At 47.6% G+C, this 23,119-nt stretch overlaps 1 protein-coding gene across 1 annotated transcript in view; it reads left to right on the forward strand.

The window, feature by feature from the left end:
- The first annotated feature begins 251 nt into the window (after positions 1-251).
- The window catches only part of adamts9 (ADAM metallopeptidase with thrombospondin type 1 motif, 9), a 205,378-nt gene continuing 182,510 nt past the window's right edge, over positions 252-23,119 (forward strand). The window contains exons 1-3 of the mRNA XM_078414557.1: positions 252-372; positions 1,172-1,524; positions 20,742-20,907. Coding sequence (XP_078270683.1) covers positions 291-372; positions 1,172-1,524; positions 20,742-20,907 — 601 coding nt within the window. The 5' untranslated portion in view covers positions 252-290. The remainder of the gene's footprint in view (positions 373-1,171; positions 1,525-20,741; positions 20,908-23,119) is intronic.

Here is a 23,119-nt window from a genome sequence, read left to right on the forward strand (position 1 = left end):
CACCAGCACTAACTAAGGAGTAATGTAAGAAAGTACCCAGCACTGCCTGTCCAAACCTCTCTCTCCCCCCCACCCCACCCCACCCCCCCCACCCCCTTTCTCCCCACCCCATCCCTGTACCTCCTCTAAACATTATGTTGCCTAACTCGAAACAATCTCGGATGCAGCGAACGCCAAACACCAACTTCCCTTGCACTAGGCAGCAGGGGATGCATTGAATTAAGGCTCCAAGTGCCCAGATCCAAGGACTTGACTTGTGTGTGTGGCTCTCAGTTCAAAGCTCGGTAATCATGCATCTTGTGTCTTGGGTAGGGATAACGTTACTCTCCGTCTGCGGTCTAGAAGGAACACCACAAATGTATGAAAGACAAGGTAATAACGCCCGACTGTACTATCTACCGTCCGTTGCAACAACAACAACAGCAGCAAAAAAGAATCATCATCATCTAATTTTATTGCAGATTTTATTTTTTGTTCTTGTTTAAAGGCAAGGAATAAAACGGATTTTGTTCTGGGATCACACACACACCCACACACACTGGGACATTGGTTGGTGGTGATGTCCTGTGTGTGTGTGTGGGTGTGAGTGTGTGTATGTATGTGTGAGTGTGTGTGTGAGTGGGTGTGTGTGTGTGTTTGTGTGTGTATGTGTGTGTATGTGTGAGTGTATGTGTGTGTAGGTGTGAGTGGGGGTGTGAGTGTGTGTGTTTGTGTTTGTGAGTGTGTGTGGGGGGTGTGTGTGTATGAGTTTGTGTGTGTGGGGGTGTGGGGGTGAGTGGGTGTGTGTTTGTGTGTGTGTGTATGTGTGTATGTGTGAGTGTGTGTGTGAGAGTGTGTGTGTATGTGTGTGGGTGTGTGAGTGTGTGTGTGGGGGGTGTGAGTGTGTGTTTGTAAGTGTGTGTGTGTGTATGTGTGTGTGTGTGTGGGTGTGTGTGTGTGGTGTGTGTGTGGGGGTAGGTGTGAGTGTGTGTGATTGTGTGTGTGTGAGTGTGGGTGTGTATGAGTGTGTGTTTATGTGTGTGGCGTGTGTGTGTATGTGTGTGTGGGGTGTGTGTGTGTGTGTGTGTGTGTAGGTGTGTGTGTGAGTGTGTGTGTGTGTATGTGTGTAGGTGTGTGTGTTTTTTTACTAAATGAAACTTTAATAAAATCGAGAACTTTTGTCTCGTTTCAGCCAAACTGCGAGAACAGCTGAGGGTTCGTGAGACTGTGACTCCGACTCGGGTGAGCGACTCCGGGCAGGCTTTCCCAGACACGATGCATTACAGGAGGAGAAAGCGTAGTTGGGACACCGAGCCACCGTGGGCCCTGACTGCCACCACCCACTACAGGATCAGTGCATTCGGACAATTCTTCCACCTCAACCTAACCGCAGACTCGCAGTTCATCGCGCCGGTCTTCACCGTTATGCACCTCGGGGCACCAGCTAACCTGACCGACAACACTGACACCAAACACTGCTTCTACACCGGGCACGTCAACCATCAGCCCCAGCACACAGCTGTGATCAGCCTCTGTTCCGGACTCGTAAGTACTTTTGTTAACCCTTTCCATTCTGAAATTTCATCCTGGACTTTCCATCCACAGTGTGTGTGTGTGACTTATTCTACGAGAACCTGTGTGTGTGTGAGTGTGTGTAAGCGTGTGTGTGTGTGTGTGTGTTTGTGCGTGTGTGTGTGTGTGGGTGTGTGGGTGTTTGTGTGTGTGTGGGTGTGTGTGTGTGGGGGGGTGTGAGTGTGGGTGTGTGTGGGGGGATGTGTGTGTGTGGGTGTGGGTGTGTGTGTGGGTGTGTGTGTGTGGGTGTGTGTGTGTGTTTGTGTGTGTGTTTGTGTGTGTGTGAGTGTGTGTGTGTGTGGGGGTGTGTATGTGGGGGGGTGTGAATGTGTGTGTGTGCACGTTTGTGTGTGTGTGTTTATGTATGTGGGGTGTGTATGTGTGTGGGGTGTGTGCGTGGGGGTGTGTGTGTGGGGTGTGTGTGTGTGTGAGTGTGTGTTTGTGTGTGGGGTGTGTGCGTGTGGGTGTGTGTGTGTGTGTGAGTGTGTTTGTGTGTGGGGTGTGTATGTGTGTGGGGTGTGTATGTGTTTGTGCGTGGGGGTGTGTGTGTGGGGTGTGTGTGTGTGTGTGAGTGTGTTTGTGTGTGGGGTGTGTGCGTGTGGGTGTGTGTGTGGGTGTAGATCAAAGTTGCAGAGTGTGGCACAAAAAGTTTCTAATTCAAAGTCTTTAAACAAGATGTTCAAAAAAGACACTTGGACTTGGGTGGTGAATCTGTGCCATTCCTCGCCACAGAAGGCTGTGGAGGCCAAGTCAGTGGGTTTATTTAAAGCAGAGATAGATGGGTTTCCTGGTCAGTGCGGGGGTGTCAGGGGTTATGGGGAGAAGGCAGGGGAATGGGGAGAGATAGATCAGCCGCTGGGCTAGCATAGGTGGGCCGAAGGGCCGGTTTGCCGGCTCTATGACTCCATGAAATACTGGATTGTATACTGTAGATATGTCGTGACCCAGGGTAACATTTGACCAGGTATTTATTCACAAAATGCTGGAGTAACTCAGCAGGTCAGGCAGCATCTCAGGAGAGAAGGAATGGGTGATGCATTCCATCTCTCCTGAGATGCTGCCTGACCTGCTGAGTTACTCCAGCATTTTGTGAATAAATACCTTCGATTTGTACCAGCATCTGCAGTTATCTTCTTATATAACATTTGACCAGTTTCTCAACCTTATAACCATTTGGACAAGGCAGTGCTCTCTCTCTCTCTCTCCCTCTCTCCCTCTCTCTCCCTCTCTCTCTCTCTCCCTCTCTCATGGTAACCTGCCCTCTGCTCTCAATGGGTCAATATGAAGAGGGACATTGAGATGAGTCGCAGGTGGAGATTGCAACGGGCCAGCTGTCTGTGGGGAAGCCGGGGAGGGGTTGGGGGCAGAGTTTGAGCGTCAGCATGTGAGCTAGTGGCGGGCGCGGTTGCTGTAAGTAAGGCTAAGCACGCTACTGTAACGCACACACACACTGCCCCGACCTGGAAACTCTCTGCTTCTGCACGGCACCGCCGCTTAACCCCAACCCCAACCCCAACCCCAAGGCCACCGCTTCCAGCAGGGAACTCCAGCACGGCGCCCGAGGACCAGGCTTGGGAACTGGCAGGGGGAAATGTGAAAGGTGTATTAGCAGCAACAAGGATCTACAGATGCTAGACACACACAGAATCCTGGAGTAGCTCAGCGGGACAGGCAGCGTCTCTGGAGATCACAGCAACATGTGTAGAAAGGACCTGCAGATAGATGCTGGTTTACATCCAACATCCAGGAAACATGTTCCCAATGTTGGGGGAGAGTCCAGAACAAGGGGCCACAGTTTAAGAATAAGGGGCAGGCCATTTAGAACTGAGATGAGGAAAAACTTTTTCAGTCAGAGAGTTGTGAATCTGTGGAATTCTCTGCCTCAGAAGGCAGTGGAGGCTAATTCTCTGAATGCATTCAAGAGAGAGCTAGATAGAGCTCTTAAGGATAGCGGAGTCAGGGGGTATGGGGAGAAGGCAGGAACGGGGTACTGATTGAGAATGATCAGCCATGATCACATTGAATGACGGTGCTGGCTCGAAGGGCCGAATGGACTCCTCCTGCACCTATTGTCTATTGTCTAAGATGGACACAAAGTGCTGGAGTAACTCAGCGGGACGGGCAGAGTCCGAAGAAGGGTCTCACCTATTCCTTCTCTCCAGAGATGCTGCCTGACCCGCTGAGTTACTCCAGCATTTTGTGTCTATCCCCGGAGATCTCTAGTCTGAGGAAGGGTCTCGACCCGAACCATCACCTGCCCATGCTCTCCAGAGAGTGTAAGAAAATAACTGCAGATGCCGGTACAAACTGAAGGTATTTATTTCACAAAATGCCAGTGTAACTCAGCAGGTCAGGCAGCATCTCAGGAGAGAAGGGATGGGTGACGTTTCGGGTCGAGACCCTTCTTCAGACTGAAGAAGGGTCTCGACCCGAAACGTCACCCATTCCTTCTCTCCTGAGATGCTGCCTGACCTGTTGAGTTACTCCAGCATTTTGTGACAATAAATGCTCTCCAGAGATGCTGCCTGACCCACTGAGATACTCCAGCACTTAGTAAGAGTGGTAACTCAGCAGGCCAGGCAGCATCTCTGGAGAACATGCATAGGTGGCGTTTCAAGGCGGGACCTTTCTTTAAACCAGATATCTCCAGGGATGCTGCCTGACCCACTGTCAGTCCAGGACCTTTGTGTCCTTTTGAGAAAACATTAAACTTTCTACCAAGATCTCAACCCCTGTACTAGCCTCATAGAGGGAGCACATCAAAATGTTGCTTGCCTTCACTGATCAGATGGCATGTTATAAAACCTGAACCGTTAAACATAGAAACATAGAAAATAGGTGCAGGAGTAGGCCATTCGGCCCTTCAATAGACAATAGACAATAGGTGCAGGAGTAGGCCATTCGGCCCTTCGAGCCAGCACCGCCATTCAATATGATCATGGCTGATCATTCACAATCAGTACCCCGTTCCTGCTTTTTCCCCATATCCCTTGATTCCATTAGCCCTAAGAGCTATATCTAACTCTCTCTTGAATACATCCAGTGAATTGGCATCCACTGCCTTCTGAGGCGGAGAATTCCACAGATTCACAACTCTCTGGGTGAAAAAGTTTTACCTCATCTCAGTCCTAAATGTCCTACCCCTTATTCTTAAACTGTGACCCCTGGTTCTGGACTCCCTCAACATCGGGAACTTTTTTCCTGCATCGAGCCTGTCCAATCCCTTAAGAATTTTATGTTTCTATTAGATCCCCTCTCATCCTTCTGAATTCCAATGACTATAAGCCCAGTCGATCCATTCATTCATTCTTTCAACAGATACTGCAAGTCCCCTTATCGACTTGCCTTGCCAACTGTTCAAGACCGATGTCACTTACCATGCTGTTGGCAAATGCTGTTTCCCCTCCAATTATTGAACATGACGCGGCCAACAAACCCCTGACATCAGTCTGAAGAAGGGTCTCGACCCGAAACGTCACCCATTCCATCTCCCCAGAGATGCCGCCTGTCCCGCTGAGTTACTCCAGCATTTTTGCGTGTATCTTCGGTTTAAATCAGCATCTGCAGTTCCTTCCTACACACCAAGCGCAGGCTCGGCGATCGTTTCGCTGAACACCTCCGCTCAGTCAGTCTTAACCCACCTGATCTCCCGGTGGCTCAGCACTTCAACTCCCCCTCCCATTCCCAATCTGACCTTTCTGTCCTGGGCCTCCTTCATTGTCAGAGTGAGGCCCAACACAAATTGGAGGAACAGCACCTCATATTTCCCTTGGGTAACTTACACCCCAGCGGTATGAACATTGACTTCTCTAACTTCAGATAGGTCCTTGCTTTCCCTCTCTCTCCGTCCCCTCCCCTTACCAGCTCTCCCATCAGTCTTCCTGTCTCCGACTACATTCTATCTTTGTCCCGCCCCCTCCCCTGACATCAGTCTGAAGAAGGGTCTCGACCCGAAAACGTCACCCATTCCTTCTCTCCCGAGATGCTGCCTGTCCCGCTGAGTTACTCCAGCATTTTGTCTCTACCTTCCTACACACTGTCATTTAAATTCTGTGCGGCGCGCGGTGTATTGTAACTGTACCTGAACCAAGAGCATATCGTTGTTCACCAGCGTGACAATTGTTTTGCATGAGGTGGGGGTGGAGGGGCAGCCTTTCTCCGCTGGCTACTTTCCTTAAGGCAGCAAAATGTCAATCCACGAAACCTGTTTTCTTTTGTGTCCGCCGGCAATTTTTCAATTGAACCATGGACACAAAACAACCCTGGCCCTGTCCTTTGTCCATGCTACCGTGAAGAATGCAACGGCTCACAGCGCTCCAAGGAGTTAACAAACAAATAGAGAAGTTCTCAGAGTCCTTGGTGCACCTTAAAAGGAGAGAGAGAGAGAGAGAGAGAAAGTGAGAGAGAGAGGAGGTATGAGGAACTGCAGATGCTGGAATTCGGAGGAAAATTCCGAGTGCTGGAGTAACTCAGCGGGTCAGGCAGCATCTGGGGAGCAAGACCTAGATGGGAACGAGACCCGGAGACTTCTCAACTCCCACCCCACCCTCTCAACAAGGGTCACCTACCCGGGGAACGGAGAAGAGAGACACAAAATGCTGGAGTAACTCAGCGGGACGGGCAGCATCCATGGAGAGAAGGAATGGGTGACGTTTCGGGTCAAGACCCTTCTTCAAACTGAGGATTAGGAGAGAGGAGAGTCTGGAGATCAGGAAGGGTAAGGTGTGAAAATGACAGATCAAAGCAGACGGTGATAAGGAGATGTGGAATGGTTCATTGTTAGCTGAGGGGAAGGTGACAACAAGGCATCAATATTTAATCAGGAGGACAGAGAAACTAGCGGGAGAACTAGGGTGGGGGACGGACGGAGAGAGAGGGAATGCAAGGGTTACTTGAAGTTAGAGAAGTCAATATTCCTTCCGTTGGGGTGTAAGCTTCCCAAGCGAAATATGTGGTGCTGGTCTGAGACTGAGGAGCTGCCATGGTCACCTTGTGGATAGAACAGCCCCGATAATGTTCTGTACCATTGCCACCATCTTGATCCTGTCCTGTGGAGTGGAAGAGATGGCCAACATTGTTAGAAGGACGAAAAACTGGCCAGAAAAGGAAGAAACGTTTGGGTAACTTTCTCAGGTGGTGGGTGTATGGAACGAGCAGTGGAGTTTAGAAATACAGCGTGGAAACAGGCCCACAGAATTAAAGGACGTTCTTTTAGGAAGGAGATGAAGAGAAATATCTTTAGTGAGAGGGTGGTGAATCTGTGGAATTCTTTGCCAAGAAGGCCTTAGAGGTCTGAAGAAGAGTCTCGACCCGATACGTCGCCCATTCCTTCTCTCCTGAGATGCTGCCTGACCTGCTGAGTTACTCCAGCTTTTTGTGAATAAATACCTTCGATTTGTACCAGCATCTGCAGTTATTTTCTTACACAGGCCTTAGAGGTTAAATCAGTAGATATTTGTAAGGCAGAGATAGATAGATTCTTGATTAGTACGGGTGTCAGAGGTTGTGGGGAGAAGGCAGGAGAATGGGGTTTAGCCCGGGGAGATAGAACGCCATGATTGAACGGCACAGTAGACGTGATGGACCGAATGGCCTAATTCTACTCCGATTCCTTACGACCTTCAGCCCACCGATTCCGCGCCGACCAGTGATCCCTGTACACTAACACTATCCTACACAATGGGGACAATTTACAATTTTTACCAAGGCCGACAAACATGCACGTCTTTGGAGCGCGGGAGGAATCCGGAGAAAACCCGCACGGTCACAGGGAGAACGTACAAACTCCGTACAGACAGCACCCGTAGTCAGGATCGAACTCGAGTCTGACGAAGGGTCTCTGGTGTTGTAAGGCAGCAACACTACCGCTGTGCCACTGTGCGGCTCTAGAAGAGGTAGTTGAGGCAGGTGCGATCGCAACTTTTAAGAAACATTTCGGCAAACACATGGATAGGACAGGTTTAGATTTAGATTTAGAGATACAGCGCAGAAACAGGCCCTTCGGCCCACCGGGGTCCGCGACGCCCAGCGATCCCTGCACATTAACATTATCCTACACCCACTAGGGACAATTTTTACATTTGCCCAGCCAATTAACCTACAAACCTGTTTAGGGGGATATGGGCTAAACGCAGGCAGGTGGGACAAGTGTGTAAGAAGGAACTGTAGATGCTGGTTTAAACTAAAGATAGACACACAAAGCTGGAATGACTCAGAGGGTCAGACAGCATCTCTGGAGACAAAGAATGGGTGACGTTTCGGGTCGAGACCCTTCCTCAGACCCTTCTTCTGAAGAACAGTCTTGACCCAAAACGAGTCTGAAGAAGAGTCCCAACCTTTTTCTCCAGAGATGCTGTCTGGCTCTCTGAGTTACTCCACCTATTTGTGTGTATCTGCAGGTGGGATTAGTGTAGCTGGGACATGTTGGCCGCTGTGGGCAAGTTGAGCCGAAGGGCCTGTTTCCACACAGCTTCACTCTATGACTTTATATGTGTTGCCGTGCTAAAGTGACTTTTTTATTTACAACGTGGATTTAAATAACTTGGGAGCATCCAATGATCATGGGTAGAGCTTGAATCTCCTTTCCAAATGAAGGATGTGTCTGCCTTGGAAACCAAATGATTGTGAGATTGGTCCCAATTGGAGTTTACAATGGATGCTTGTCCACCAGCAGATTCAGGGACAGTTTCTTCCCGGCTGTTATAGAGTCATAGATAGTGATACAGTGTGGAAACAGGCCCTTTGGCCCAACTCGCCCGCACCGGCCAACAATGTCCCAGCTACCCTAGTCCCATTTGCCTGCGCTTGGTCCATATCCCTCCAAACCTGTCCTATCCATGTACCTGTCCAACAGTTTCTTAAACGATGGGATAGTCCCAGCCTCAACTACCTCCTCTGGCAGCTCGTTCCATACACCCACCACCCTCTGTGTGAAAAAGTTACCCCTCGTTTTCCTTTAAATCTTTTCCCCTTCACCTTGAACCTATGTCCTCTGGTCCTTGATTCCCCAACTCTGGACAGAAGACTCTGTGCATCTGCCCGATGTTATTAGGCAACTGAATCATCCTAACACAGCCAATGAGCAGTGCTGAACTACTATCTACCTCTTTGGTGATCCTAAGACTCCCCCCTCAACTCCATCCAAGGACCCAAACAGTCTTTCCAGGTGAGACAGAGGTTCACCTGCACCTCCTCCAACCTCATCTATTGCATCCGCTGCTCCAGATATCAACTTATTTACATCGGCGAAACCAAGCGCAGGCTCGGCGATCGTTTCGCTCAACACCTGAGCTCGGTCCGCGTTCACCAATCTGATCTCCCGGTGGCCGAGCACTTCAACTCCCCCTCCCATTCCCAGTCTGACCTTTCTGTCATGGGCCTCCTCCAGTGCCATAGTGAGGCCCACCGAAAATTGGAGGAACAGCACCTCATATTTCGCCTGGGCAGCTTGCAGCCCAGTGGTATGAACATTGACTTTCTCCAACTTTAGATAGTCCCTCTGTCCCTCACTTCCCCTCCCCCTTCCCAGATCTCCCTCTATCTTCCTGTCTCCACCTATATCCTTCCTTTGTCCCGCCCCCCTGACATCAGTCTGAAGAAGGGTCCCGACCCGAAACGTCACCCATTCCTTCTCTCCCGAGATGCTGCCTGACCTGCTGAGTTAGTCCAGCATTTTGTGAATAAATACCTTCGATTTGTACCTTCGATCTGCAGTTGTTTTCTCATACTACCTGAGACTATCCTTGATCGGGCTTTGCTGCCTTTACCTTGCATTGAACGTTGTTCCCTTATACACTATAAATGGATCGATTGTAATCATGTATCATCTTTCCGCGCTGGCTGGACAGAACACAACAAAACGTTTTTCACTGCACCTCGGTGCTACACTGAGCTGATCTGTCCGCGATGGAAAGTGAGGCTGAGATTGGTGGCATCAGGTGTCAACTGAGCAGGAAGATGGGAAGGTGCAGGAGGGCTGTAGAAAGCTTGAGGGACTTCTTGTTCCTTATTCCTCCCCCACCCCCCACTCCCACCCTCTCTTCCTGTCCACTCTCATTGTGCCACACTCTTCACTTCCCCCAGGGTCACGTCCTACCTTCCCCTCACCCCATTTACTCACCCCCCAGTCGTGTCGCCCTCTCCCCCCTTTTGTGCTCCCCCCACTCTCTCTCCCTCCGGAATGAGAGGCACAGGGGGAAGTGGATGTGGAGAGGATGTTTCCACTGGTGGGAGAGTCCAGGACCAGAGGTCACAGCCTCAGAATTAAAGGGCGCTCTTTTAGGAAGGAGGTGAGGAGGAACTTCTTTAGTCAGAGGGTAATTAATCTGTGGAACTCATCGCCACAGAGGGCTGTGGAGGCCAAGTCAGTGGATATTTTTAAGGCAGAGATAGACAAATTCTTGATTAGAACGGGTGTCAAGGGTCATGGGGAGAAGGCAAGAAAATGGGATTAGGAGGCAGAGATCAGCCACGATTGAATGGTAGAGTGGACTCGATGGGCCGAATGGCCTCATTCTACTCCCATAACTTGGGAACTTGGGAACTCCTTTCCTCTCCCCAATTCACTCTCTCTCCATTCACCCTCTCTCCCCATTCGTCCTCTCTCTCCCCATTCTCTCATTCTACCCCATTCACCCTCTCTCTCTCTCTCTCTCTCTCTCTCTCTCTCTCTCTCTCTCTCTCTCTCTCTCTCTCTCTCTCTCTCTCTCTCTCTCTCTCTCTCTCTCTCTCTCTCTCTCTCTCTCTCCCCCGTCTGCCCATTTCCTCACCTTCCCCCATTTGCTCTCTCCCTCCCCGTCTCTCTCCCCCATTTCCCACTCTCTTGCGATCATTCTTACACCATTTGCTCTCTCTCTCTCTCTCTCTCTCTCTCTCTCTCTCTCTCTCTCTCTCTCTCTCCCCCTCTCCCTCTCGCTCTCTCTCATCTCCCATTTTTGCTTTCTCGCGTTCCTGTTTTCACTTTCCTCCTCTCACTTTCTCTCTCCCTCTCACTTCTTTCTCTCTCACTCGTAGTTTTTGAGTTTTCCAGTATCGGAACATATCTGAGAATGAGATTCGTGGATGCAATGACATTTTAAGAAGAGTAATTTATAATCGTTCTTATCAAACTGGCACTTTGTCCAGGGTTTTCCTCCGGTTTCCACCCACATTTCAAAGGCGTGCGGGTTTGTGGGCTAATTGGCTTCTGTAAGTTGTCCTTAGAGTGCAGGATAGAACTGGCATACAGATGATCGCTGGTCGGCGTGGACTCGATGGGCAGAAGGGTCTGTTTCCACGCTGTATCTCCAAACTAAACTAAACTCTATGACTCTGTGTTGTGGAAGGAAAGTTGCAGCAGGGAAAGGGTTGGGGTGGTAAGTGTGTGTGGGGACAGATTTGGTGGAGGGCGAGTGGGCAGGTGGTGGACAGGCTCTCCGGTGAGATACTTGGAGCTCAATCGGCCTCGGCACCTTATGCCTCGTGTGTAGGGAGTGGATGAGAAAGTGGGATAACATAGAACTAGTGTCTGAAGAAGGGTCTCGACCCGAAGCATCACCCATTCCTTCTCTCCAGAGATGCTGCCTGTCCTACTGAGTTACTCCAGCTTTTAGTGTCTATCTTTAGTGTGAATGGGTAATCAATGGTCAGTGTGGATTCAGTGGACTCATGTTTCCATGCTGTGTCTTTCAATCAATGTTCCGATCAAAGCTGTGCTAATAGTGTGACAATGTTTAACATGCAGTTTGTGTATTTCTTTGTCAGTGTAGTCTGTGTAAGTGTATCCTGGTTTTATACAAGGTTGATATTTGTGGTGTTACGAGCTTAATGATTGGCGAGGACAAGGGGAAGTAGGATGCAGGTGTCAGCATTTGTTAGAATGAGTTAATTGGCTGCAGTTTCCTTTATTTAGTAGGTACTGGCAGCATGCATCTCTTGATGGATTCAAGAGAGAGTTAGATTTAGTCCTTCGGTCTAATGGAATTAAGGGGTATGGGGAGAAAGCAGGAACGGGGTACTGATTTTGGATGATCAGCCATGATCACATTGAATGGTGGTGCTGGCTCGAAGGGCTGAATGGCCTACTCCTGCACCTATTGTTTATGTTTTTATGCGTTGGTGGTGAGAGCAGGTATAGAGGGTGTTAGTTCCAGTACGCCAGAACAAACTGTTGAGTCTTCCCGAGGTGTCATGGGCCTAACTCAACCAGACACCAGTAAAGGGAGGTGCACACTTGATCAATCCAATGATATACTGGCATCTACATGATCAGGTTTTAAAAAAAGGTAGCTTGTTAACATGTAGGTAACTGTTTATTGCATATGGAGTTAGTTATTGTCTTTTGCATAAGTTGGTATATTCAGTTAGATATAGGGTTGCCAACTGTCCCGTATTAGCCGGGACATCCCGTATATTGTGCTAAATTGGTTTATAGAAAATAGACAATAGGTGCAGGTGGAGGCTATTTGGCCCTTCGAGCCAGCACCGCCATTCAATGTGATCATGGCTGATCATTCTCAATCAGTACCCCGTTCCTGCCTTCTCCCCATACCCCCTGACTCCGCTATCCTTAAGAGCTCTATCTAGCTCTCTCTTGAATGCATTCAGAGAATTGGCCTCCACTGCCCTCTGAGGCAGAGAATTCCACAGATTCACAACTCTCTGACTGAAAAAGTTTTTCCTCATCTCCGTTCTAAATGGCCTACCCCTTATTCTTAAACTGTGGCCCCTTGTGCTGGACTCCCCCAACATTGGGAACATGTTCCCTGCCTCTAATGTGTCCAACCCCTTAATAATCTTATACGGTTTGCCCCGTACGGGACCGCCCTTGTCCTGTATTAAGCCTGGGGGGCGCTGTAGGCTCGGACACTGTAGGCCCGGGGCCACTACAGGCCCGGACAATGTAGGCCCGGACAGTGTAGGCCCAGAGGCCCGGGCACCGCCTAACGGAGGTTGCGTTGGAACCCGCCTCCCGGTCTGGGCGGCTGCCATTGTTGGAGCGGGAGCATGTGGCCGCTGGCTGGGTGAGGTCACGTGGGGCACGGGGCGGTGACGTCACCTTTTGTCCCTTATTTGGGAGTGAGATAGTTGGCAACCCAAGTTAGATAGTACTTTGGTTTTCTTAGTTCTTGGTTTTCTTTGGTATCCTGGTGTTATAGCACATGAACTTTGTGTTTTAAATTGTAATGGGACCAAGTGTTCTTGGTGGACCACAAACTGTTCCTTGGTGTGTGGGTTGTTGTTGGCTTGAGTGCGTTGCTTGATAGCACTGTTGACCACATCTCCCATGACTTTGTTGATGAGTGAGAGCGAACTAATGCAATAGTCATTCATTTGGTTTAGAGAAGCAGCGCAGAAACAGGCCCTTCGGCCCACCAGTTCTGCGCCGACCAGCGATCCCCGCACACAAACTTTAGCCCACATACTAGCCCAGGTATATTCTCACAATTTTACCAATACCAATCTTTACGTCTTTGGAGTGTGGGAGGAAACCGGAGCACCCGGAGAAAACCCACGCATGTCACAGGGAGAACGTACAAATCCCATACAGACATCACCCGTAGTCAGGATCGAACTCGGGTCTCTGGCGCTGTAAGGCGGCAACTCTACCGCTGTGCCACCGTGCCGTTGGATTGGCTTTGTCCTACGTTTTGAGGATGGGCCACATGCAGCACAATTATTCACATATTCAAGTAGATGATGGTGACGTAGCTGTACTGAAACACCAAGGACATCTGGCTTTCTCTATCGAACTGATGCCCTACAATGATGAGAACTATATTCTGCATTCTGCATCCTCCACTTTGTCCCATCTATTTAGTTTAGTTTAGAGATACAGCACGGAAACAGGCCCTTTCGGCCTACCGGGTCCGCGCCGACCAGCGATCCCCACACATTAACACTATCCTACACTCACTAGGGACAATTTTTACATTTACCAAGCCAATTAACCTACAAACCTGCACGTCTTTGGAGTGTGGGAGGAAACCGAAGATCTCGGGGGAAAACCCACGCAGGTCACGGGGTGAACGTACAAACTCCGCACAGACGGCGCCCGTAGTCAGGATCGAACCCGGGTCTCCGGCGCTGCATTCGCTGTAAGGCAGCAACTCTACCGCTGCGCCACCGTGACCGCCCTATACTTGTACTTGTGTTTGAACCGGTTGTATCTATGTGTGTATATATGATTTATTTAGATAGTTTAGTTTATTGCCACATGAGCCGGGTTACAGTGAAAAGCTTGTGCTGCCTGTTATCCAGTCAGTGGAAAGACTATACATGATTACAATCGAGCCGTCCTCAGTGTACAGATAAGGGATAAAGGGGATAATGTTTAGTGAAAGATTAAGTCCGATTGAAGCTAGTCAGGGGGTCTCCAATGAGGCAGAGCGTAGCTCAGGAACGCTCTTTAGATGATGATGTGATGGGTCAGTTGCCAGGATAGCATGCGAAGCAAAGCCTTCCACTGTACCTCAGTACATGGAACAATAATGAACCTCAAGAGGGCTTGTTCTAGAGCACCCAGCTTCTGCACCGGAGCCTGGGTGTTGTTTAATCCCATGGCTTTAGTTTAGTTTCGAGACACAGCACGGAAACAGGCCCAACTGTCCACCAAGTCCGCACCGACCAGCAATCCCCTGTACACTGGGACTCTCCCACTAGGGACAATTTACAATCTTTACCGAAGCCGATTAACCTACAAACCTGTAAGTACGTCTTTGGAATGTGGGAGGAAACCGGAGCATCCGGAGAAAACCCGCGCGGGTCACGGAGAGAAGGTACAAACTGCGTAGAGTCAGCACCTGTAGTCAGGGTGGAACCTGGGTCTCTGGTGCTGTAAGGTAGCTGCTCTACCACTGCGCCACCGTGCCTGGTCTTTGCTGTCAGCTGCGTAACACATGGAATGAACCAAATTGATTGACGACTGGTTTCTGTAGCTGGGGATCACTCAAAGAAGCAAAGAAGGATCATCCATCGTTCAACCTTCTCCCATTTACTGTTCAATTGTCCATCTAGACGTGGCAGGGCTGCCCAGCTTCAATCTGATTGTTCGATTGTGGGATTGTTAGGATCATTCATCATTAAACCTTCTCCCATTTCCTATTAAATTGTCCACCTTCATCACACTTAGACATGGTAGGGCTGCAGTGTTTTAATATGATCGATAGGGTTTTAAAAAAAAATTTGGTTTAGTGATACAGTGTGGAAACAGGCCCTTCGGCCCACCGAGTCCATGCTGACTAGCGATCCCGCACACTAACGCTATCCTACACACACTAGGGACAATTTACAATTTTACCAAAGCCATTTAACCTACAAACCTGCACGTCTTTGGAGTGTGGGAGGAAACCGGAGCACCTGGAGAAAACCCACGCAGGAGAACATACAAACTCCGTACAGACAGTGCCCGTAGTCAGGATCAAACTCAGGTCTCTGGCGCTGTAAGGCAGCAACTCTACCGCCGTGCCGCCCACAAAATTGATTGTTGGATTGATCGATCAATCAAATTGATTGATTGTTGTATTGTTTGATTCTACCTATTGCTTGCTGATGTTGGTGTTGAGCACACATGCTTCACCTTCACCAGGAGGTCACATAATCTTGAGTTACGTTCAGTTCTGGTCTCGGCCTTCTCTTTGGCTCTCTGCACGGAACCAGTGTTGGTCTCCTGCACCGATTGCAATCATGGAGAGTTTGCCGTGCTTTGACGTTCGAAGTTGTGATGGAATACATATCTGCTGCGGGTTATGATTCACAATCCACCAGCATAATCAAGGACAAGTCTCACCCCGGTCGCCCTACCTCTCCCATCAGGCCTGAGGTACTGAAATGTGAAAACGCACACCTCCAGATTCAGGAGCAGGTTCATCCCAGCTGTTTTCAGTCAACTGAACCATCCTATTAACAACTCCAGAGCGGTCCTGAGCTACCATCTACCTTATTGGAGACCGTCAGAGTTTGTACGTTCTCGCTGTGGGTTTTGTGCAGTTGCTCCCAATTCCTCCCGCACTCCAAAGATTTACAGGTTCATTGCAGGTTCATTGACTTCAGTAAAAATTGTAAGTTGTCCCGAGTGTGAGAGATAGTGTACTGGGTGGTCGCTGGTCAGCGCGGACTTGATGGGCCGAAGGGCCTGTTTCCGCGCTGTATCTCTAAACGTCTTGGTCCAGGAGAGGCAGCTTTGCAACCAGAGTATATTTACAAAGGTTGATTGCTAGTATGAAGTAGTTAACATATGACTTCAACATGTTTGGTCTGTATTCATTTGAGTTTAGAAAAATGAACGAACGCAGAAATGAAAAATGAAAAGTCACCTTTATTAAAACATTTAAAAATTCTTGGGTAGCTTAGGCCAATAGATTCACAGAGTTTGATTCCCCTCGTGGGAGAATTTACAAATTGTTAAATAATGAGCCCCCAATGGGCTCAGCGGTAGAGTTGCTGCCTCACAGCACCAGAGACCCGGTTCCATCTGGCTCTCGCTTGGGTTTTTTCCAGGTGCTCTGGTTTCCAACCACACTCCAAAGACGTGCAGTTTTGCAAGTTAATTGGCTCCGGTAAATTGTCCCTGTTGCGTAGGATAAAACACTCGTGTATGACCTAGTTGGACGGGACTTGGTAAGCCGAAGGGCTTGTTTGCGTGCTGCATCTCTAAACTAAGCTACATTGAAGATGGGGATGATGGGGATTTCTCATCTCTGGTGGACGTGAGGGCTTCGGACAGTCGGCAGCGGCAACTGCGGACGGTTCAACAGCCCCGACCGCGGGTGAACAAAGAGGAAGATCATTGAACTTTATTACCTTCCATCACAGTGAGGAATGTGGAATCCACTGTGGTGGATGTTTATGTTAAATTTTACATTATGTGTCTGTGTGTCTTGTTGCTTTTCACTTAGTGTGGCTGTATGGTAACTCAAATTCCACTGTACCTTAATTGGGACACGTGACAATAAATTGATCTTGCAATCTTGAAATCTTGATATCTTGAAAGTTCTTGTCTCTTTGAAGTCCTATACTCCATGTGCTTTGGAAGTTGAGTCATCCAGAACTAGTGGCCACAGTTTAAGAATAAGGGGTAGGCCATTTAGAACGGAGATGAGGAAAAACGTTATCAGTCAGAGAGTTGTAAATCTGTGGAATTCTCTGCCTCAGAAGGCAGTGGAGGCCAATTCTCTGAATGCATTCAAGGGAGAGCTAGATGGAGCTCTTAAGGATAGCGGAGTCAGGGGGTATGGGGAGAAGGCAGGAACGGGGTACTGATTGAGAATGATCAGCCATGATCACATTGAATGGTGGTGCTGGCTCGAAGGGTCCAATGGCCGACTCCTGCACCTATTGTCTATTGAAAGTGAACCAGAACTAAATTTTGGTTCTTTGGGGAACTGGGGTCAGTGAAGAACAGGATGGAAAATGGAAGCTCCTGCATTGTAATCTTCTTCCTGTGTGAGGCGAGGATCTTCTCACCTCAGTTTTAAATGGCCTCCCCTTTATTCTTAGACTGTGGCTCCTGGTTCTGGACTCCCCCAACATTGGGAACATTTTTCCTGCATCTAGCCTGTCCAGTCCGTTAATAATTTTATACTTCTCTATAAGATCCCCTCTCATCCTTCTAAACTCCAGTGAATACAAGCCCAGTCTTTCCAATCTTTCCTCATATGACAATCCCGCCAATCCGGGGATTAACCTGGTGAGCCCACGCTGCACTGCCTCAATAGCAAGGATGTCCTTCATCAAATTAGGAGACCAATAATTTGAGGAAGGACATCCTTGCTATTGAGGCAGTGCAGCGTAGGTTCACGACGTTAATCCCCGGGATGGGGATGCAACATGCAGAAGAGGTAGACCACAATAATGCCTGGATTCATCAGTCTGAAGAAGGTTCTCGACCCGAAACGGCACCCATTCCCTCTCTCCTGGATGCTGCCGGACCTGCTGAGTTACTCCAGCATTTTGTGATACCCTGGATTAGAGGATATTAGTTATAAGAAAAAGTTGGCCATACTTGGATTGTTTTCTCTGGAATGGCAGAGGTTGAGGGGAGATTGCTTAGCATGATTGGATAGTTGGTTGGAGATTGGATAGTTAGATTGCACTTTGGATTTTAGAGATACAGCGCGGAAACAGGCCCTTCGGCCCACTGAGTCCATAACGTCCATCAATCAGACTGGTTCTATATTATCCCCCTTTCTCATCCACTACTCACGCATTGCGGGGCTATCTAGCAATGCTCATTACCAATGACCGAGCCACCAAGGACCAGTTTGAGTTCCACCAGAAACACTTGTTTCCACGCTTCAACGCACCTTTGATCCAAATGTGGACACAAAGTGCTGGAGTAACTCAGCGGGTCTGACAGCATCTCTGGAGTAAAAGAATGGGTGATGTTTTGAGTCAGGACCCTCCGAATATTTATTTATTTATTGATTGATTTATTGATTGATTGATTTATTGATTGATTGATTTATTGATTGATTGATTTATTGATTGATTTATTGATTGATTGATTGATTGATTGATTGATTGATTGATTGATTGATTGATTGATTGATTGATTGATTGATTGATTGATTGATTGATTGATTGATTGATTGATTGATTGATTGATTGATTGATTGATTGATTGATTGATTGATTGATTGATTGATTGATTGATTGATTGATTGATTGATTGATTGATTGATTGATTGATTGATTGATTGATTGATTGATTGATTGATTGATTGATTGATTGATTGATTGATTGATTGATTGATTGATTGATTGATTGATTGATTGATTGATGCGGTTAAACGTGACTGACAGGAGAAATGGAGAAGAAATGGAGAAATAGAGGCCTATATTTTCACAAACTAAGCTTGAGTGATCTGGAAGCAGCACCTGACAAACTGAATGTACCGTGGGGTTAGTGGTAGTGTCGCATCCAATTGTAGTTAAAAGACGGTATCTATTAAGTCACTTTGCTAAGGTATCAACCGCGTGGGCGTCATGGTGGCGCAGCGGTAGAGTTGCTGCCTTACAGCGCTTGCAGCGCCGGAGACCCCGGTTCGATCCCGACCACGGGTGCTTGTCTGCACGGAGTTTGTACGTTCTCCCCGTCACCTGCGTGGGTTTTCTCCGAGATCTTCGCTTTCCTCCCACACCCCAAAGATGTGCAGGTTTATAGGTTAATTGGCTTGTATTTATATACTTGGTTTAGGTGTAAATTGTCCCTAGTGTGTGCAGGGTAGTGTAGTGTTAATGTGCAGGGATCGCTGGTCGGTGTGGACTCAGTGGGCCTGTTTCCGCGCCGTATCTCTAAACTAAACTAAACAGTCAATAGACAATAGACAATAGGTGCAGGAGTAGGCCATTCAGCCCTTCGAGCCAGCACCGCCATTCAATGCGATCATGGCTGATCACTATCAATCAGTACCCCGTTCCTGCCTTCTCCCCATACCCCCTCACTCCGCTATCCTTAAGAGCTCTATCCAGCTCTCTCTTGAAAGCATCCAACGAACTGGCCTCCACTGCCTTCTGAGGCAGAGAATTCCACACCTTCACCACCCTCTGACTGAAAAAGTTCTTCCTCATCTCCGTTCTAAATGGCCTACCCCTTATTCTCAAACTGTGGCCCCTTGTTCTGGACTCCCCCAACATTGGGAACATGTTATCTGCCTCTAATGTGTCCAATCCCCTAATTATCTTATATGTTTCAATAAGATCCCCCCTCATCCTTCTAAATTCCAGTGTATACAAGCCCAATCGCTCCAGCCTTTCAACATACGACAGTCCCGCCATTCCGGGAATTAATCTAGTGAACCTACGCTGCACGCCCTCCATAGCAAGAATATCCTTCCTCAAATTTGGAGACCAAAACTGCACACAGTACTCCAGGTGCGGTCTCACCAGGGCCCGGTACAACTGTAGAAGGACCTCCTTGCTCCTATACTCAACTCCTCTTGTTACGAAGGCCAACATTCCATTGGCAGGCCAACATATAGAGTAGCACAGCACGAAACAGGCCCTTCAGCTCAACTCATCCATGACGACCACAATGCCCCAAGTACACTTGTCCAACCTGCCCGCATTCGGTCCATATCCCTCTTAAACCTATCCTATCAGTGTACCTGTCCAAATGTCTTTTAAATATTGTTGGAGTACTTAGCTCAACTTCCTCCTCTGGCAGTTCATTCCAAAAAAAACATCACCCTCTACATGGGGAAAAAGACTGTGCATTTACCCTATCTATTCCGCTCATGATTTTATACACCTCTATAAGATCATACCACAACCTCCTGTGGTCCAAGGAATAAAGTCCTAGCCTGCCCAACCACTCCCTATGTAGCTCAGGCCCTCAAGTCAAGTTTAGAAGGATGAGAGGGGATCTTATCGAAACGTATAAGATTATTAAGGGGTTGGACACGTTAGAGGCAGGAAACATGTTCCCAATGTTGGGGGAGTCCAGAACAAGGGGCCACAGTTTAAGAATAAGGGGTAGGCCATTTAGAACTGAGATGAGGAAAAACATTTTCAGTCAGAGAGTTGTGAATCTGTGGAATTCTCTGCCTCAGAAGGCAGTGGAGGCCAATTCTCTGAATGCATTCAAGAGAGAGCTGGATAGAGCTCTTAAGGATAGCGGAGTCAGGGGGTGTGGGGAGAAGGCAGGAACGGGGTACTGATTGAGAATGATCAGCCATGATCACATTGAATGGTGGTGCTGGCTCGAAGGGCCGATTGGTCTCCTGCCGGAGAAGGTAGTTGAGGCAAGTACTATGACAGGTACATGTACAGGACAGGTTTAGAGGGATATGGGCCAAATGCAGGCAGATGGGACTCGTGTGGATGGGACATGTCGGGCGGCATATGGGGCAAGTTGGGCCGAAGGCCCTGTTTCCGGCCTGTGTGTCTCTATCACCCTCTAACACTTCCAATTTGCACTCTGATTCTGTCAAACATTATTTTTTTTTAAATCTCTGACCTCCCTGTGACTTTACCAATCATGCCGGGCCTCTGATCCAGAGCCTGGAAACTAATTAAATACTTGGGTTTAACAGAAAGTGTCCCTCTTGTGTCCTGAAGGCTTGCAGCTTAATGTTTTTTTTTTCCAGGAGATTAATTCATGGTTTAACATTTCCGTCCTCGTTACACTGCATACCATTAGGCCCGCTGCAAAGCAGTGCCACAGCCGATTGACCAGAGTTATTAAATATTTTCCTGATGATGTTTCTTTGTAGCTTGGCACCTTCAAGTCCCATGACGGGGAGTACTTTGTCGAACCTCTTGTCCCGCCGGACGGCGAAGAGCACGACGAAGAGCACAAGAAGCCTCATATCATATACAAACAAAGTGCACTGAAGAACAAAGTAGCAAGGGAGGTCACTGATGTTTGTGGCAACTCAGGTAAGTTTTAAACCTCCATTGCGAATTATTACGGCAGCATAGATATCTCTCCTACAAACCGCAGGAGAGAGAACTAGTGGTATAAAACGGTAATAACCGCCTAGACGCAAAATGCTGGAGTAACTCAGCGGGTCAGAGCTGAGCTAGATAGAGCCAGCCCATGAATTTCTCAAAGCTTAATTTTCAATTGAGGTATGGTTCAATCTGATATTCCAACTCACGGAGATGAGGAAAAACTTTTTCAGTCAGAGAGTTGTGAATCTGTGGAATTCTCTGCCTCAGAAGGCAGTGGAGGCCAATTCTCTGAATACATTCAAGAGAGAGCTAGATAGAGCTCTTAAGGATAGCGGAGTCAGGGGGTACGGGGAGAGGGCAGGAACGGGGTACTGATTGTGGATGATCAGCCACGATCATATTGAATGGTGGTGCTAGCTCGAAAGGCCGAATGGCCTACTTCTGCACCTATTGTCTATTGTCAGGCAGGATCACTGGAGAAAAGGAATAGGTGACGTTTCGGGTCGAGACCCTTCTTCAGAGCCGACCCGAAACGTCACCTGGTTTTTTTTTCCCAGCTTTCAGTGTATATCTTGGGTTTAAACCAGCATCTGCAGTTTCATCCTACACAGTAATGATCGCCTTTTGATCATGCAAGGTAATGAAAAATTAGGCAGGTAATGGAAGACATTTTAATTGTCTGATTTTTTTTTGGAATGAAAATCACACTTGCATAATATGGTTTAAGGAGATTTGTAAGTGAAAACCGTAGTTGGTACTTAAGAACAATCATATCTTTAGTCAGGGGGTGGTGAAACAGTGGAATTCTTTGCCACAGAAGGATGTGGAGGTCGTCAATGGATATTTTTAACGCAGAGATAGATAGATAGATTCCTGATTAGTATGGGCGTCAGGTGTTATGGGGAGAAGGCAGGAGAGCAGGGATAGGAGGAGAGATAGATCAGCCATGATTGAATGGCGAAGTAGACTTGATAGGCCGAATGGCCTAATTCTGCTCCTATAACATGAACATATAACAAATAGTTGCAATTTTTACGATTTTTCATTACTGGAGTGTTGAAAGACTATTGCAATTCTTGAATGTAGAAAGTATTTTGTTTTATGGTGACGTTTTAGTTGTTTTTAAGTTGGGTTAGAATGAACAGTATTATTTTCCTGTCATAAATCATCGAGATAATATTTGGTGAACTCCACATAATTCTTCAAATGGAAGCCTTTTGTGCATTTTCCTCAATGGTTGTTTAACGTACAGGTTTAAATGCATCTAATATTTTAATTTAAATGACCAATTTTATTGGAGAAAACATCAAGTTGCATAAGAAAAATGATAAATTGTTTGTTTTGAGGCTGCTAACTTTGAAGATATTTGATTGATAGATAACATGAAATTAAGAACAAATATATTTTCAAACGTTATTATGTGTTGTTTTTGGAAGTTTCCCCAAAGGTTAGACACAAAAAGCAGGATAAAAACTGCAGATGCTGGTTAAAATCGAAGGTAGACACAAAATGCTGCAGTAACTCAGGCAGCATCTCTGGAGAGAAGGAATGGGTGAAGTTTCGGGTCGAGACCCTTCTTCAGATTGATCAAGTCTTGAGTTACTCCAGCATTTTGTGTCTACCTTCGAGTTACTCAGCGGGTCAGGAAGCATCTCTGGAGAGAAGGAATGGGTGACATTTCAGGTCGAGACCCTTCTTCAGAAGATGGGTGTGAAGATGGGTCTCGACCCGAAACGTCATCTATTCCCTTTCTCTAGAGATGCTGTCTGTCCCGCTGGGTTACTCCAGATTTTTGTGTCTATCTTCGGGTTTACACTAGCACCTGCAGTTCCTTCTTACACATTTCCTCAAAAGTTGCTGGAAAGCATATGGTTAAGTAATGTCAAATTTACTGTACTTTTTTTTTAACCTTTGGGTGGTAAATCTGCCTGCATTAATGTATGTGGAACACTGTTGACTGGCAGGAATTTGCTTGGCTATTAAGCTGTGATAAATACATCCGTTTTGTAATCATTATGATGTAAATCGTGGATTCGACATTGCAAACCTAACATCACTGTTTGTCACAGAGCGGACATCACTGGAAGTACATGGTGCTTACAGTGAGTGTTGAGAGAAGTTAATTATGATTCTCCTGAGAGGGAGGATCAACAACTTTTGGATCATGGCCAATGTTTTATTAAAGTGTCACTATGCT

This window comes from Rhinoraja longicauda, chromosome 17 (assembly GCF_053455715.1).
Source record: "Rhinoraja longicauda isolate Sanriku21f chromosome 17, sRhiLon1.1, whole genome shotgun sequence".
NCBI classification, from domain to species: Eukaryota; Metazoa; Chordata; class Chondrichthyes; order Rajiformes; family Arhynchobatidae; genus Rhinoraja; species Rhinoraja longicauda.